General features: G+C 43.0%; 1 protein-coding gene across 1 annotated transcript in view; it reads right to left on the bottom strand.

The window, feature by feature from the left end:
- dnmt3bb.1 (DNA (cytosine-5-)-methyltransferase 3 beta, duplicate b.1) overlaps positions 1–7394 on the bottom strand; it is a 50422-nt gene extending 43028 nt beyond the window's left edge. The window contains exon 1 of the mRNA XM_047367053.1: positions 7233–7394. Coding sequence (XP_047223009.1) covers positions 7233–7240 — 8 coding nt within the window. The 5' untranslated portion in view covers positions 7241–7394. The remainder of the gene's footprint in view (positions 1–7232) is intronic.
- Between the last annotated feature and the right edge of the window lie 9050 nt (positions 7395–16444).

The raw sequence follows: 16444 nt of genomic DNA, 5'->3' as shown, positions 1-16444 counted from the left end.
TGTTGTATTCTAGTTTAGTTTCCCTTTTAGTATATTTATGTTTATTTATGTTTTGGTATTTGTTCACCTGCGCTCTTTGTTTACTAGTTTATTTTCTCTGTTCTTCCTCGTCCTGGTTCCCTTTCTGTGGTTTAAATTTTGTTTATTTTCGGTCAGAGTTTCTTTAAGGGTTCTTTGTTAATTATTAGGTTTTGATGTTTCTTCTATTCCCTCTAGTTTCTCTGTTTACTTTAGTTAATGATTATTCTAGGTTCTTATGTTTCTTTTGGTTTATTATCTTTGTCCATAGTTTTGCTTAGTTCGGTTTCCCTAAGTTTTGTTGTTTGTAGTTTTGTTTTTGTAGTCAGGTTCCTTTGGTTACGTTATTGCCTAACTTCCCTCATGTTCCCTTTTGTTTTATAGCCTGGTCCTCTTAGCTACCATTGATATTCCCTCAGTTCTCTACTACCTGGTCCACACCTGTTTTCCATTCTCCTCTGATTACCTGCCTCTGTTTCTCATTGGTTCATACCTCACTCCCCTCTATTTATAAGCTCTCTGGTTTTGATTGTTCTTCGCTGGTTCCTTCCGTTACTACCCCGTTCCCGTCCACGTCTAGGTTTTGTTTATGCTTCACTCCTGCAGAGTGACTTCTTGTGAGTTTTTGGCTTAGCACCTTTGTACACCTGCAGTGATTTTGCTACGTCTTGCTTTGTTTTTTGGAAACATTAAGGATTTCGACTATGCTACGTTTTTGCTACGTTTTGTAAAAGACCTTGGAATAAAGAAGAAGCTTTCCTTTAACATGCTGCTGTCCAGCTCTAGCCTGCACGTTGGTCCTTCCCTAAACCCCACCCTGACAGAAATAAAGGTTTGAAAACATCCGTCTGTGTAATTTGTTTCACTTAGTGAACTGAGTTACTGAAATAAATGAACTTTTATTATTCAAAGTGTTTAAATTTGATTGTGTGTGTTTCCGTTGTTAAATTTGGTAATGTACAATATACTATTACTGTTACTAATATTAAGAATATTAATTCTAATTATAATACAACCTTTGCATATTTTACACCGATGTGAAAGCCATGATAATATTGATAGCTGTGATGAATTTGGACTGATACATTTTTAGATCATTACATGCCTTGAATGCAGACTTGTCTTCTTCATTTTTTAGGAGACTACGTGTTGGTAACTTCGAGAATGGGACTGCAGCTCCCATCCATCCAAAGTTTGAACAAAGGGGCATTTCTTTATATTGTGTTGTCTCTCTGAAGCTCAACCGACCGCTTTGGAAAGCATGGTATAATCTACTTGGCATAATTTTGCCTGTTTTTGCTTATCTAATGTCTGTGTTGAAAGTTCAAGCTAGTTTTGGTGTTGTTTTCCTTCAGGCATTAATGTGCACAACTTCACTCAGCAGACCAAAATTAAGGCCAAAGCCTTTTCTTTAAACTTGAGAGCGAGCAACAGACTCTTGATAAAACTAGACTTTTAATCAGTTAATTTTGTGAACGTTCGGTTCCTCGTGGAAATTTCTCCTTAAGTAGGGCGAGCCTGATATTGTTTATTGCTTGCTTATTTGGTTTCTTATTTTTAGTCAGTGATTAAGAAAACAGATTAATGTGATTACAAATAAATTCATTAGTCTATCAGTGAGTTGCTCCAATAATCATTAGCTTTCAGTTAAAGTGTTAAAATAATTTTTACAATATACAAAATCTGACTGTTATGTAATTATGTAATTATGCATTAGGTAAGATTTTTGACACAATATGAGATTAATAACTCTGATGGATGGAACATAATTTAAAATAGCTTTGGTCATCGCTGCAATCCCTTGTTTGGTTGTCTCCAGACATGGTTGATCTGTCCACAGGTCAGTGTTCCAGAAGTCTTCTGTTTCATTTAGATGGGAATTTGTTTGCATATCCTTCTTTTAATAGCTTTTGACCCCATGCTTGTTTGGTGTTTCTCTAGTTATGTGGTCATGCTAACTGAGGCCTGCAGAGGTGTTGGGTTGTTTTTCCCTTTTTTCAGAACATTGCAAAAATGTATTCATGTGTGACCACATAACCTTTCCCAGATGAATGGCCAGAAACAGCAGCTTCTCTAAGATTGTTTTCATCTTGGTATTGTATTAAAACACACCTGTATGCTGCAGACCACTAAGTCCAGGTTTTACGGAGGTGGTCACAAAAACTTATGATCAGTTAATCAAGAGCATTTGATCAGCAGGTGCCATACTTTTATCTTATGGAAGCATTAAGGGTGCACTCATTTTTTCCCAAACAGCCTTGTCATTTTGGCTTCATCTTTGTTGGATAAACAGTTCCAGTGTGGAATCTATCGTGTTTTTGTACAAATACGTTTAAATCCAGACTATTTGATCTTTATTATGTCCCAAAATGTGAAACTCTTAGGATTTATAGCAGGACTGTGCAGAGAAACACGAGTTGGTGTTGGGTCAGAAATTTCATTATTTTAATACGTTGTAGCTTGTGATTTGAACTAGCATTCCCACAGCAAAAAATCTTGTATCCAAAGTGCATAACTGTGCTTCGTCTTTGGTGACAAAGAAATAGGGAAGTGAGTTTGAAATAAAGCAGCAGAGAAAGAACGAAGGGCAGAATGAGGGGCCTTCGAAAAAGGGTCACAGAGGACAAGGATGTGGAGGGGGTGGTGGGGGGCACCATAACACAACATCAAAGTTGTGTATGGTGGCTAGAGATTAGGGACCGCTTTGCTGGAGGGGACTGTTCACTCCCTAAAGTGTGTGCATGTGTGCGTGAAGGGGAGGTGAACCCCTCGGGGTCTTTCTCTGGGGGCTGCATTCCTCGTCCCCCCTGTACTTTATGGCCCCTTCCAGTCCAGAACGAGCCTCACAGCCTAAACAGGGTCCACTGAACACTGGGGCCAAGCTGTAAATGTCTTGTTCCAGAGAAAGGATAAATAAAAGTGCTACAAAACATAGAAAAATATCAATCATCAACTGTGCTTCAAAACAAAGTAGCTAAACATCTCACACATACACGTACATTTATTTAGTTGAACATTTATTTAGTTGGACACTAAACCAATTTTATACTTTCAGAAAAGTAGCAAACAGGCATTGCTGATGAAATGCATTGATTAACTGATCACCACAGGTGTGAGCACATCTGTTTAGGCAGTTTACTGTTATGCAGAATAAAGGCGTCTGTTACACAAAGCCAGAACGGCAAGACATCAGTAGTGATCTAAGAAAATAACTGTTGCTCCCAAATGATGTGGGAAAAGTGACTTTATTAAACAATTTAAAGTTCATTGTTCTACAGACAAAACAATTATTCACAAGTGGAAAACATTTCAGACTGTCAACCTTGGCTGCAGACGAAACTGTTCTCCTAGGATTGGACGTCTCAGCAAATTCACCAAAGGTCAAATTGTGTAATGCTAAGAGAAAATATGAAGAGCTCCATCTGAGACGAGACTCTCAGCATGTTAAATGGGTTAGGGTTGAAGGAAAAGCCTCTTTTCACTAAAAAGAATACGGCCAGATGACCTAGGTCTACCAAGTTGCATCTAAATGTCCTTAAGACAGATGACAACACAGTAAAAGTGTTTGGAAATAATGCACAGCACCACGTTCAAAAACCAAACCTGTGCTCCAGCACAGACACCTCATACCAACTGTCAAGCCCAGTAGAGCAGGCCTAATGATTTGGAGTTGTTTTGCAGCAACAGGACCTGAGCACCTCGCAGTCATCAAGTGGACCATGAACTCCTCTGTAGACCAAAAATGAGACCATCTGGGTGACAGCTGAAGCTTGGTAAAAACGGGGTCATCAACGGGACATTTGTCCAAACACAGCAGACAATTTACAAATGAACAACAAATAAATCAAGGCATTGCAATGGCCCAGTCGAAGTCCAGACCTAAACGTGGTTGAAATGCTGCGGTGGAACCTTAAGACAGCTGTGCAGAAGCTAATGGTTGCTTAATGAACTGAAGCAACGTTGGAAAGAAGAAAGTCAGACCAGAAAGCCACTGCTGACAGTTATTGCTGCTATGGGTGGTTGAAGAGGTTGGATTGAGGGTGGCGATGCTAGATTCTCCATAACCGAGTCGACAGTCATGGAACCTATTGGTCCTACTAAATGGACCAGAATGCAGTGCCATCTAGCCTCATGCAAACCCACATTATGGTCCTATCAAACTCTATCAAGTGCTGGCGATGCTGTCTAATGTGTCCAAGTGTCATTCTCTGGCTGTTGTCCTTCAATCACTGACGGTCAGCCTCTCTGCCAACTGCCTGCAGCACACTGCTCAACTAGTGATGGCACCCATAATGCCCACTGGTGTCATGCCAGCTCCTTGCCAGCTGAATCATTTGCTCTCTGGTCTGCGTGTGGATTGCAACAAATCAGACTATTCCTCCAGGCTGCTTCATTTGGTCTTTAACCACTTTTGAGTTGATGGTAGAATATATTGATACATCTAACACTAATGTGTAATAAAACTATTAAAAACAACCTGGGCTTTTCTACAATTCTGGCACCAAGTCAAGTCAAGTCAAGTCAAGTCAAGTCAAGTTTATTTATGTAGCACTTTTCAGCAACAAGGAACTCAAAGCGCTGTACACGACGAAAAACATTACAATGATACAGACACAGAAAAACAAATCAAATGACACTAATAATCCTTGGGAGTAATAATACTGGTAGAAGTTCCAAGCCACTCTTAATAATAAAGCATCTTATGCTAAAAGAAGATGATAATATTGATAGTCTCATCATTCCACTGAATTCTAACTAAAGAAGCTGAGTCACTGGTACAAAACAGCTTTAATCCACATCCATCAGAATGTCCAAACAGATAAACCGCACCCTGTGGAATGCAGGGTTGGGTTTCTGTACATATGTATTAATAACATCAGATCAGTATCAGGCCCATCTGGAGCCCACTACTGTCCTGCTGGGCAGGGTTAGATTAAAACTTCGCTGTACCCTGGGCAACAATATTCAAGGGCCCCATCATCACAACCCCAGGATCACTACAATCTCGCAAAATACAAAATAAATTACTGCATTTAAGTGCATTTTGATGTACAAATGTCCAAATGCTCATTGAACTACAAATGCACTACTATGTCCTCTTAATAACACTTATCCCCAATACAAATGGCAAAATACACAATTTTAATTCTGAATAATAATAGCGAAACATGTTTAAATTTGATAGCTTTCAATTGGCAAACACATCGTACACAGTTTTTTTTCTGGACTTTGACTGGGCAAACTGGTGTATAATATCTTCAAAATCAAGGCCACTAACAAGTTTATGTTCGATGTCCAGGAGAGAAAGTGCAGAGACCCATGTCTGCGACATTGTGGTCCTCAGCTCATTTATAACCAGTTTCAAAACAGAAAACAGCCTCTCACCCTCACAGTTAGACACAGGCAAGATTAAAAATAGTCTTAGTGCAACATAAACATTCGGAAATGTTGTCTTAAGTCCATGTCTCTCAAGACATTCAGCAACTGTACAGGTGAAGTCTCATTCCGCCTCAACGGTTGCACTTGCAGCGGAAGCTGGGCCATTGTTGGAAGATGCTGCCGGCTCTTCGCTCCCCTTGGCTGTAAACGTAAGCTAGCGCCGGCGGTGAAGAAAAGTCCTGGCTAGCTGAGTTGTTCTCGTTGACCGAAGTTGACTTAACAAAACAGTCGGCAACATTAACGGGAGTGAAGAAATAACCTATTTTCGGTATATACTTTCTGCATTTCTGATGTCCTTCTCCTTTTTTAATTTCCATTTTTAATCTCCCACTTAGCTTCTCCATGTCTGAACTTTTTGAGCTGTGTAGCTGTGCTTGACGTCACGCAACCCACTCAGTGCACACTGATCGTCGTCAACTTTGACGCACATCATGCATGCGGACTGACCAATGAGGAGAGGGTCTCAACTCGCGTTCACAGTCACAGGCAGCATCTCTCTGTGAAGCGCAAGGGCTCCAGCAGAGAGTTTAACATAAAGCGGGAGATAACCAGACATTTTGCTTGTGCCCTCTCTAACCTGGGCCCTTTAGAGGCCGTGGACCACGGGGCAATTGCCCAGTTGCCCATATGGTTAATCCGGCCCTGCTGCTGGGGGTTAGGCTGCTACAGATGTAGGGACTTGTTTTTACCATGGCGGACTGAGCTTGTAAATTGAATATCTAGATTTCTTACAGACTAATTTAAACGTGTTTCTACCAAAATGACCAGTCGGTGTTGTCGTGCTGAGAGCATTTTCTGAATTAGATGTTTCCATGACAATAAGAGTTTGGTCTGCCAAAGCTTATGGGTTAAATGACCTATTTGCATGAAAACTACAAACACTTAAGTGACTTCTGTATGTCTGATAATTCACTTCCTTTGGTCTCCTCCTACTTTCCTTTAGCCTCAAAGCATCTCCCAGGAACATGCTGCAATAAAAACAGTTTTGTCTGCAGATCTAATCACAAACCTGTTTAATAACCCAAGTTAATAACAGCTAAATCATATGAAAAGCAACTGAAGGAAGTTCAGCCAGTAAAATCCCCACCGTCTGTACATGTTCAAAATACCTGAGCAGGTCCAAAACCAGGAAATAAGGAAGCAGTACCAACACAAAACTGCACACACACAATGTAAGAGACAATGGGGGGGAAAAAACTGCAACGCTTCCTTGCTTTCCAAAGAACTCCCACTGCTTAGCAATTACCACGCATCTCAGCACAACCAGCTCACAAAAAGAAGATGGAGTGAAATCTCTGCAGAGTTCATCGCTCGGTGAGCCGGCCATGTATGATGGGGTTGCACAACACACTCAACACACTTTGTTCGCAGCCAGGAGCAACAATTAGCCGTTGTCCAAGAGTAAAGTCACTAACAGTTGTAGAAAACACTCTTAAACGTGTGGATTGTGACGGCCAGGAATAAAAATGCCAAACTTTCCTATTATTTACGCAGGAGTTTCCCTTGCAGATGCACGTCTTACCTGAGCAGACTCAGCAGTGGTTCTGGGTCTGTTCTGCTCAGTTCTCGGCGCACATGGGGCAAAGTCGAGCGACCTGCCAACTCAACACGTGCGGGAAGCATTTACAGGAAAATCAAGACGCGCGTAACGTTCAAGTATTCAGGCGGAGCTCGACGCAGCGCGGCCACAAATGCAGACAGTGGTTAGTTAATGTGTTACAAATAACAAAGAAGGAGGACTAAAACCTCTCTTGCCGGTGCGGCAGATTACTTACATAACCATCCGCACGTCTTGCGCACATCCACAGCTGAACCGTGTACAGGGAGAGATGTTGCGCTGCTGTGAGTTGCTGGTGCGCAGAGTCGGAGCTGCGGCTGGAGCTGGAGCTGGAGCTGATGTGGTCCTGTTCACTGAGGGAGCAGCCTGCTCTGTGAGAGCTGAGCGGTGGAGCTGCGCATGTAAAGCAGACTTGCACTCCCACACGGAGGGCATTGGCTCCCCGAGGCGTTTCAAGGTGGGAGTTTCGACTCCTATTTTGTCTCCCCTTCAGTTAAACAAACCCCCTCTGCTTCTAAACCCTCAACACTCACTAACGCAGCTCTGCTGACCCGTAAACAGCATAATTCCACCCGGACTTAAACGTTTCCAAACCCATTTTTGACAATTCAACTGGCTACAGTACCTCGCAAAAAGTATTTACACCCCTTGAACCTTTTCACATTTTGTCACCACAACCTCGGGTTTTATTTACTAGAACAACACAGTGTCTGGTTGTGAAGTGAAAGTAAGGTTTAACAACAGGTTTAACAAAACTGAGTCAAAACTTTTTAGAACCACCTATCATTACAACTGCAAGACTTTGAAGGTATGTCCATCAGCTTTACACACCTAAATAATTGCATTTTCACAAATTCTTCTTTGTCAAACAACTCAGTCCTAGTCAGTTTAGATGGAGAGCATCTCTAAACAATATTCAAGTCTTGCCACTGATTCTTAATTCGATTCAGCTCTGGGCTTTGACTAGGTCATTTTAACAATGAAAATGTTTTTCTTCCAGGGTTGTCCTCTATTTAGATTCATCCATCTTCCCTTCATCTCTGACCAGCTGGGTAATTTCCACAGCATAATGGTGCCACCAGCCTGTTTCAACTTGTGTAGTGTTTGTTCAGGGTGACATGTGGGAAACAAGACTTCTTATTGCCTTTTTTATGTTTTTTTCATGCCAGTCCTCCATAAAAGCCAGATTTTTGGAGTGCAGACGTGGATCTCTACAGCTCCTCCAGAGTTACCATGGGCCTATTGGCTGCTCTACTTACCCAGTGTGTCAGTTTAGTTGGAGAGCCATATCTTGTCAGGTCTGCAGTTGGTCCATGTCCTCCATGTCCAGATGACGGATTGAACAGAACTCTGTGAGAGGTTCAGAGCTTGAGATATTGTTTCAGAACCTAACCCTGCTTTAAACGTCTCCATTACACTTTCTGCCTGACCTGTCTGCTGTGATCCTTGGTCTTCATGATGCTATTTGTTCATCACCAAACATCTTAGGCCAGAAACAGAACAGATTTGTACCCAGATGAAATTACACACAGAGACAGACTGTATTTAGGATGTAGCTGTCAGTAGTACTGGATTTTATTTACGGGTACCACAGTCGAAGTGGCTGAATACAAATTCATGCAACATTTTTCAAAAACATATTTACAAAGATTTAGAAAAATAGTTGTCCTTACACTTCACAAGTATGTGTTGGTCCTTGACATGGAATCATTAGCATTTTTGGTTATAACATGACAAAAATATTAAGGGGTATGAATACTTTTGCAACTTGGTGCTGTACTTTTATTGGAGGGTGCATCAAATTTATGAGAAGAGGCCAAATTGTGACTGATGATGACCCATTCTTGTCTTCTTAGTGCTTCATGCTGACCACACTTTGTTGGTGTCTGTTTCTCCACCTGCTGCTTGAGAACTGATCATATTTGACCAACTGACCTTTCTCAGTGGGGGTCAGGTGTGAGGTGTAACCTGACCACAGGTCCAAAGTTTCAGTCTTCTTGTCCCTGAATCCCAATGTTTTCACTTTTTCCAGGGAAGAAGTGGGAGGATGACCACACGCTGGGATGGGAAGCATGATTCACTGTTGACATCACACATGACCTTTCTTTTAAGGACACATGTTTGTACAGATTTTCCAGAAAACTCAGAAGAAGAATGAATCAGAGAAAACAATTTTGCAACAGTTTTCTGTCCATTCTTTTACTTCCTTCGGAATTTCTTTTTGTCCTTGATTGTTTTTTTTGGACAGAAGTGGCTGATTTGCTGCTATTCTTGTCTAAAACCAATAAAGGACATGCAGATAAACCCAAATCTATTGTTAGTTGTGCTCTGCACTCTTCAGCAGGAGTTGCTGGACGGTCTTAGACATCCTGAAGTCTTCACCACGGCAGTTGATCCTTTATGTTGGTTGCATGTTTTGCTGGCAGAAATACTGTTCTTGCAGGGGAGCAAAGAACTTATAATAGCAAAGCTGAACAGGCTCTTCGTAATTAAGAGCATTTAACTTTGTCATGAGCTCTCATTCCTAGTTTACTTCTAAAAATAGTAAGAATTTTGCCGTTTAAAGTATTGCACATTATCAGTTACACAAATATAAGTTCCTAAAGGCTATATTTTACCACTAAAAGATTATAGAACATATGATCTACTCATTTTTCTAAACTATGTTCTTCACTTTTGCCGTGATCCACACAGCAATGCAGGAATAAAGCTACCATAATACTTTTCACTGTTCATATATTGGTAGTTTATAACCACTTACAACTTGCTGTCATATTCACATTCAAAATATGAAGGAAATGTTTTTAGCTGGAGTGTGGTATAGTTCCATTTTAAATTGATCAAGAAATTTTATGCAAAAAATTATGAAAGCAGTTACAGGGGTTGGACAATGAAACTGAAACGCCTGGTTTTAGACCACAATAATTTATTAGTATGGTGTAGGGCCTCCTTTTGCGGCCAATACAGCGTCAATTCGTCTTGGGAATGACATATACAAGTCCTGCACAGTGGTCAGAGGGATTTTAAGCCATTCTTCTTGCAGGATAGTGGCCAGGTCACTACATGATACTGGTGGAGGAAAACGTTTCCTGACTCGCTCCTCCAAAACACCCCAAAGTGGCTCAATAATATTTAGATCTGGTGACTGTGCAGGCCATGGGAGATGTTCAACTTCACTTTCATGTTCATCAAACCAATCTTTCACCGGTCTTGCTGTGTGTATTGGTGCATTGTCATCCTGATACACGGCACCGCATTCAGGATACAATGTTTGAACCATTGGATGCACATGGTCCTCAAGAATGGTTCGGTAGTCCTTGGCAGTGACGCGCCCATCTAGCACAAGTATTGGGCCAAGGGAATGCCATGATATGGCAGCCCAAACCATCACTGATCCACCCCCATGCTTCACTCTGGGCATGCAACAATCTGGGTGGTACGCTTCTTTGGGACTTCTCCACACCGTAACTCTCCCGGATGTGGGGAAAACAGTAAAGGTGGACTCATCAGAGAACAATACATGTTTCACATTGTCCACAGCCCAAGATTTGCGCTCCTTGCACCATTGAAACCGATGTTTGGCATTGACATGAGTGACCAAAGGTTTGGCTATAGCAGCCCGGCCGTGTATATTGACCCTGTGGAGCTTCTGACGGACAGTTCTGGTGGAAACAGGAGAGTTGAGGTGCACATTTAATTCTGCCGTGATTTGGGCAGCCGTGGTTTTATGTTTTTTGGATACAATCCGGGTTAGCACCCAAACATCCCTTTCAGACAGCTTCCTCTTGCGTCCACAGTTAATCCTGTTGGATGTGTTTCGTCCTTCTTGGTGGTATGCTGACATTACCCTGGATACCGTGGCTCTTGATACATCACAAAGACTTGCTGTCTTGGTCACAGATGCGCCAGCAAGACGTGCACCAACAATTTGTCCTCTTTTGAACTCTGGTATGTCACCCATAATGTTGTGTGCATTTCAATATTTTGAGCAAAACTGTGCTCTTACCCTGCTAATTGAACCTTCACACTCTGCTCTTACTGGTGCAATGTGCAATCAATGAAGACTGGTTACCAGGCTGGTCCAATTTAGCCATGAAACCTCCCACACTAAAATGACAAGTGTTTCAGTTTCATTGTCCAACCCCTGTAGGTTCCATGTATTTTGGTTCTTGATTGCATGACCTCCTGTTGGTGAACGTCTCCTGGGCCTAACTGATCCGTGGTCGACATGAAACGTCCTGTGGCAGATGGCTTCAATTTGTGCCCTAAACAAGTCTGATACAAAACAAACTAAACTATAAATGTTTAAAATGATGAACGGGCAAAATGACTGTCAACCCCTTTGGACAGAAAAGCCTATAGTAACGATAACTAGCCATAATGCAGAGCAACGCGTATGGAGAAAACCAAATAATTGAAAACCACTCATAACTGTCAAGCACGGTGGTGGGGGACGGATGATTTGGGTTTGTTTCGCAGCCACACCACCAGTATTGAAGAATAAAATGTAAGCCCATCTGTCCAACAACTGAAACTTGGCTGAAACTGGGTGGTGTTTAAATACGAGGAGCAGACTGAAAATCTTCAAGCGAGAAACCGATAAAGTCAGAAAACGTCCGCTTCAAGATGTTGCTGCAATAGATGATTTTTTAACACTTTTCCGAGTTGGCTTCTTATTTATTTGAGTAAAAGTGACAGAGGGGAATCTGTTTGTTTCTGTTGTTAGATTTAAAATAATTTACACCAGATTCATTTTATTATGTCCTGATATGTAAAACTGCACAGAAGAATAGTGGATTTTATTCTCACTGTTCACTTGTGTCCGTATTGCTAACGCCTTGTTATTCACGTTGATTGTGCAATGCCCTAGAGTTTTACCGGAAACTGCCAAAAGCAATCAGAGAAACTAAAAGGTTTCACAGACAACAGCTCGCGCTCAGAAACATGAAAGCTGCCTGAATGATTGGTACGCGGCGCCGCTTGTTCCTCTGTCCTCGGTCATTCCCCAAGTCGGGGCTCCACAAAGGGCTTGACCTGAGAAACGTGGAACGTGGGGTGAATCTTCATGGAGTTGGGTAATCTCAGTCGTACAGCGACAGGGTTGATGATCTTAGAGATTGGGAAAGGTCCAACAAATCAGGGTGCCAATTTCCGGGATTCTACCCTTAATGGGAGGTCCTTGGCGGAGAGCCAAACTTTCTGCCCCACCTGGTACTTAGGGGCAGGGATCCGTCTCCGGTTGGCCGTTCTTGACTGAACCAGTGACATTCTGATCATCAACCTCCTGGCCTTTCTCAATATTCTTTGGCACCTTAGGGCAGCCGCTTGGGCGGACGGAACATTAGCTTCTCTCTCCTGAACTGAAACCATGGGTGGCTGGAAACCAAACACAACATGAAAAGGGGACAAACCAGTGGCACTTGATTGCATAGAGTTCATGGCGTATTCAACCCAGGGCAAATTTTGGGACCACTTGGTCGGGTCAGACTCACATAAGATACGAAGTTTGGTTTCAGCTTCTTGGTTGGCTCTCTCGGTTTGGCCATCAGACTGAGGATGAAACCCTGAGGAAACACTAACAGAAATTCCCAACAAAGAACAAAACTCCTTCCAGAAACGTGACACAAATTGGGGTCCTCTATCGGAAACAATGTCATTTGGAATTCCATGGAGCCTGAAAACTTCTCGGGTCAATATCTCACCCATCTCCTTAGCAGATGGAAGCTTCTCCAATGGCACCAGATGAACCATCTTAGAAAATCTGTCAATAATGGTTAGTAGTACACAGTGAGCATTAGAAACCGGTAGACCTGTCACAAAATCCATTGCAATATGTGACCATGGGCGAGGGGGAATTGGCAAAGGGTGCAACAACCCCGCAGGGGGGCGACGAGAAGGCTTGGCTCGACAACATTGAGTGCATTCAGCAACAAAGTCTTTGACATCCTTGACCAGCGATGGCCACCAAAACTGAGTTCGAACTGTCTGAATGGTTCTGCTGATTCTTGGATGACAAACTAAATGAGAGCAATGACAAGACTCCAGTACCTTAGGCACAAGGCGTTCAGGGACAAAACAGCAGTCAGGTGGACATGATGGTGGGATAGGCATATCCCTAATGGCTTCCTGGACCTCCCTTTCCACCTCCACTCGGGACACAGACAACCTGACGGTTTCAGGAAGGATAAACTCCTCTTCACCCGCAGACTGAGATTCTTCAGGCTCTTGAATCCGGGATAGGGCATTAGGTTTGCCATTTTTACTCCCTGGCCTGTAAGATAGGGAGAAATTAAAACGACCGAAAAACAGAGCTGACCTAGCCTGTCTGGGGTTTAGCCGTTTTGCTGATTTCAGGTACTCCAAGTTCTTATGGTCAGTCCACACCATAAACGGCTCCTTAGTCCCCTCCAGCCAATGTCTCCACTCTGTCAACGCCAACTTGACAGCCAATAACTCTCTGTCTCCCACGTCATAATTCCACTCAGCCTGTGACAGAGTCCTTGAAAAGAAGGCACATGGGTGAACACGATCATCCTCACCTCTTTGGCTTAATACAGCTCCGACCCCAGTGCTTGAGGCATCCACCTCCACAATAAACTGTCTCTCTGGGTCAGGAGACCGTAACACTGGAGCTGACGTGAAGAGTTCCTTTAACCTATTGAAGGCCTTCTCTGCATCCTTATTCCACACAAATTTCACCTTGGAAGAGGTAAGAGCGTTTAGGGGAGTAGCAACCAGGCTGTAATTTCTAATAATAATAATTTCTAATAAACCTCCTATAGAAGTTTGAAGCTGCTTGCGATCAGTTGGAACAGGCCATTCCAATATAGCCGTAACTTTGGAGGGGTTGACAAGCACTTGATCTGGGGCAATGATGAACCCCAAAAAGGAAGTGGTAGTTATATGGAACTCACATTTCTCTGCCTTGACAAACAACTGGTTTTGGAGAAGATGCAGGAGAACAGCTCTGACCTGTTTTCTGTGGGTTTCCAGATCTTGAGAATAAATCAGTATGTCATCAAGATAAACAAATATGAATTGACCCACCATGTCTCTTAGAACGTCATTGACCAATGACTGAAAAACTGCAGGAGTATTAGTAAGTCCAAATGGCCCGTAGGCGTGTTGAAAGCCGTTTTCCACTCATCTCCTTCTCTGATTCGGACCAGATGACATGCATTCCTTAGATCCAGCTTAGAAAATATCTTGGCTCCCTGTATCTGATCAAAAGCTGTGTTCATGAGTGGTAAGGGATATCTATTTTTAACTGTTATCTCATTAAGGCCTTTATAATCAATGCATGGTCTCAATGAACCATCCTTCTTCCCAACAAAAAAGAAACCAGCACCTGCAGGAGAGGAAGAGGGTTGAATGTGCCCTGCCTTTAATGCCTCATCAACATAACTCTTCATGGCCCTGTGCTCTGGACCAGACAATGAATAGGTTCTGCCTTTAGGGGGTGATGTGCCAGGAAGCAAATCAATAGCACAATCATAAGGTCTATGGGGTGGCAGAGCTGTGGCCTTGATTTTATTAAAAACCTCCTTTAAATCATGGTATTCTTGTGGTACCTTGGATAAATCCGGATAGGTCTCCTCAACCTCATTCTCCACACTGACCTCCGTAGCAGCAGACAAAAGACAGTCAGCAGAACATGACTCAGACCAACCCAGAACTTCTTTTTTCTTCCAGTCGATGTGAGGGTTGTGTTTCTGCAACCAGGAGGCCCCTAGGACTACAGGAAGTTCAGGTGAATTAATGATCATGAAAGTTACTTTTTCTTGATGATTACCTCCAACTGTTAAGGTAATCTCCTCCGTCCTGAGATGTGAATTGTTCATGCTGTGACCATCCAAGGCTAGCACGTTTCTTGTGTCAGCTGACGGAATACGTTTTATGCCGTTCTTATTTGCAAATGTTTCGTCCGTGAATTCAGTGTCTGCTCCTGAATCAATAAACACGGCCCCCTGGAGAGACAAAGAAGAGGTTTGAAAATGGGCAGGAAACAAGAAGGAGGAGGCAGATAGTTGACTTCGGCTGAGTAGAGACCTCCCTTCCTCTGCTGAGCCTGTCCTTTTAGTGGACACCTGAGTGCTAAATGTCCCTTCTCTCCACAATAAAAACAGAGCTTGAATCTTCTCTGACGATCTTTCTCCTCAGGGGTAATCTTGGTTCTGCCCAATTGCATGGGCTCACAATTATCATTTTCCTCAGTGAGAGGTGACCGACTCCTTCTCTCACACTGGTGTGCAGAAACCTGAGTTAATGATGAGCGACCCTTCTCATGGCGCTTCTCCTTCCTTCTCTCTGCCAGTCGAATATCAATGCGAGCAGCCAAATCCTCGAGTTGTTTCAGGGAAGAAGGATAATCACGGGTCGCTAGCTCATCCTTGATGTCTTCGTTTAATCCTTTCATGAATGTATCCATTTGTGCTGCCTCATTCCAATGGCTCTCTGCAGCCAACAAATGAAAGTCAATTATATAGGTCGAGACAGGCTGATCACCCTGTTTGAGGGACAATAATCCTCTTGCGGCCTCATGACTTGGAATGACCGGGTCAAAAACTCGAATGAGTTCCTTGGAAAAAGTTTCATAAACATTACTAGATGCAGACCTATTATGCCATTCAGCAGTTCCCCACTGTTTTGCCTTTCCTGCCAGCAGAGATATAACAAACGCCACCTTGGAACGTTCAGTGGGAAAGGATGACGGCTGAAGCTCAAAATGAATTTCACACCGAGTTAGAAAAGCTCGACATTGGTCTGAGTCTCCCCTGAACATCTCAGGCGGAGAGAGGCGTGGCTCCCTTACCTCTGCTGTTGTCCGTGTTACTAGGGCGTGGTTTCTTTGTGACGGTGGTGGCTAGGAGACAAGATTGCCAGAACGTAATGTGGAAATTATTTCCTCCAAGCCAGAACCCAACCAGGAAAGGGTCTCATCAACGTGGGTACGCCACTGTTGTGCTGGCAATGGGTCAATTTCTGGCCAGATTTTTCTGCTATGAATCAGAAAAAGGCGGACCCAATATTCAGCCAGACACAGTACTGAAAGTTTAAAAGGTTTATTCAGCCACAGGAAAACGTCACACAGGTAACACTCCTCACAGCTTCCAGGAATCACTGCTTTTGTCTTGAGTGGAACTTGAAACCCAGAGGGGAAACCTCAGTGGGCGGCAGGCGGTGATCTCCACAGCACAGGTAAGAAGTGACTCCAGGCTGAATAATCCGAGGGCTAGGCTGGCTCAATAATCCAAGGACAGAAACAGGGTCAACGATCGGAACAAGAGGCGTCAGGCAAGGGGCAGGCAGAGGCATAAACCAGATGCAGGAAACAAGGTCGACAACCAAAATCCAAATAGTCCGACAGGGAGCAGGCAGGGGCATAAATCCAAAAGGCAAGGCAAGGGCAAGAACAATGATTAGACAGGA

Source organism: Girardinichthys multiradiatus, chromosome 1 (genome assembly GCF_021462225.1).
Source record: "Girardinichthys multiradiatus isolate DD_20200921_A chromosome 1, DD_fGirMul_XY1, whole genome shotgun sequence".
NCBI lineage: Eukaryota > Metazoa > Chordata > Actinopteri > Cyprinodontiformes > Goodeidae > Girardinichthys > Girardinichthys multiradiatus.
Note: the sequence above shows the minus strand (reverse complement) of the source record. Positions and strands in the feature narration are given on the sequence as shown.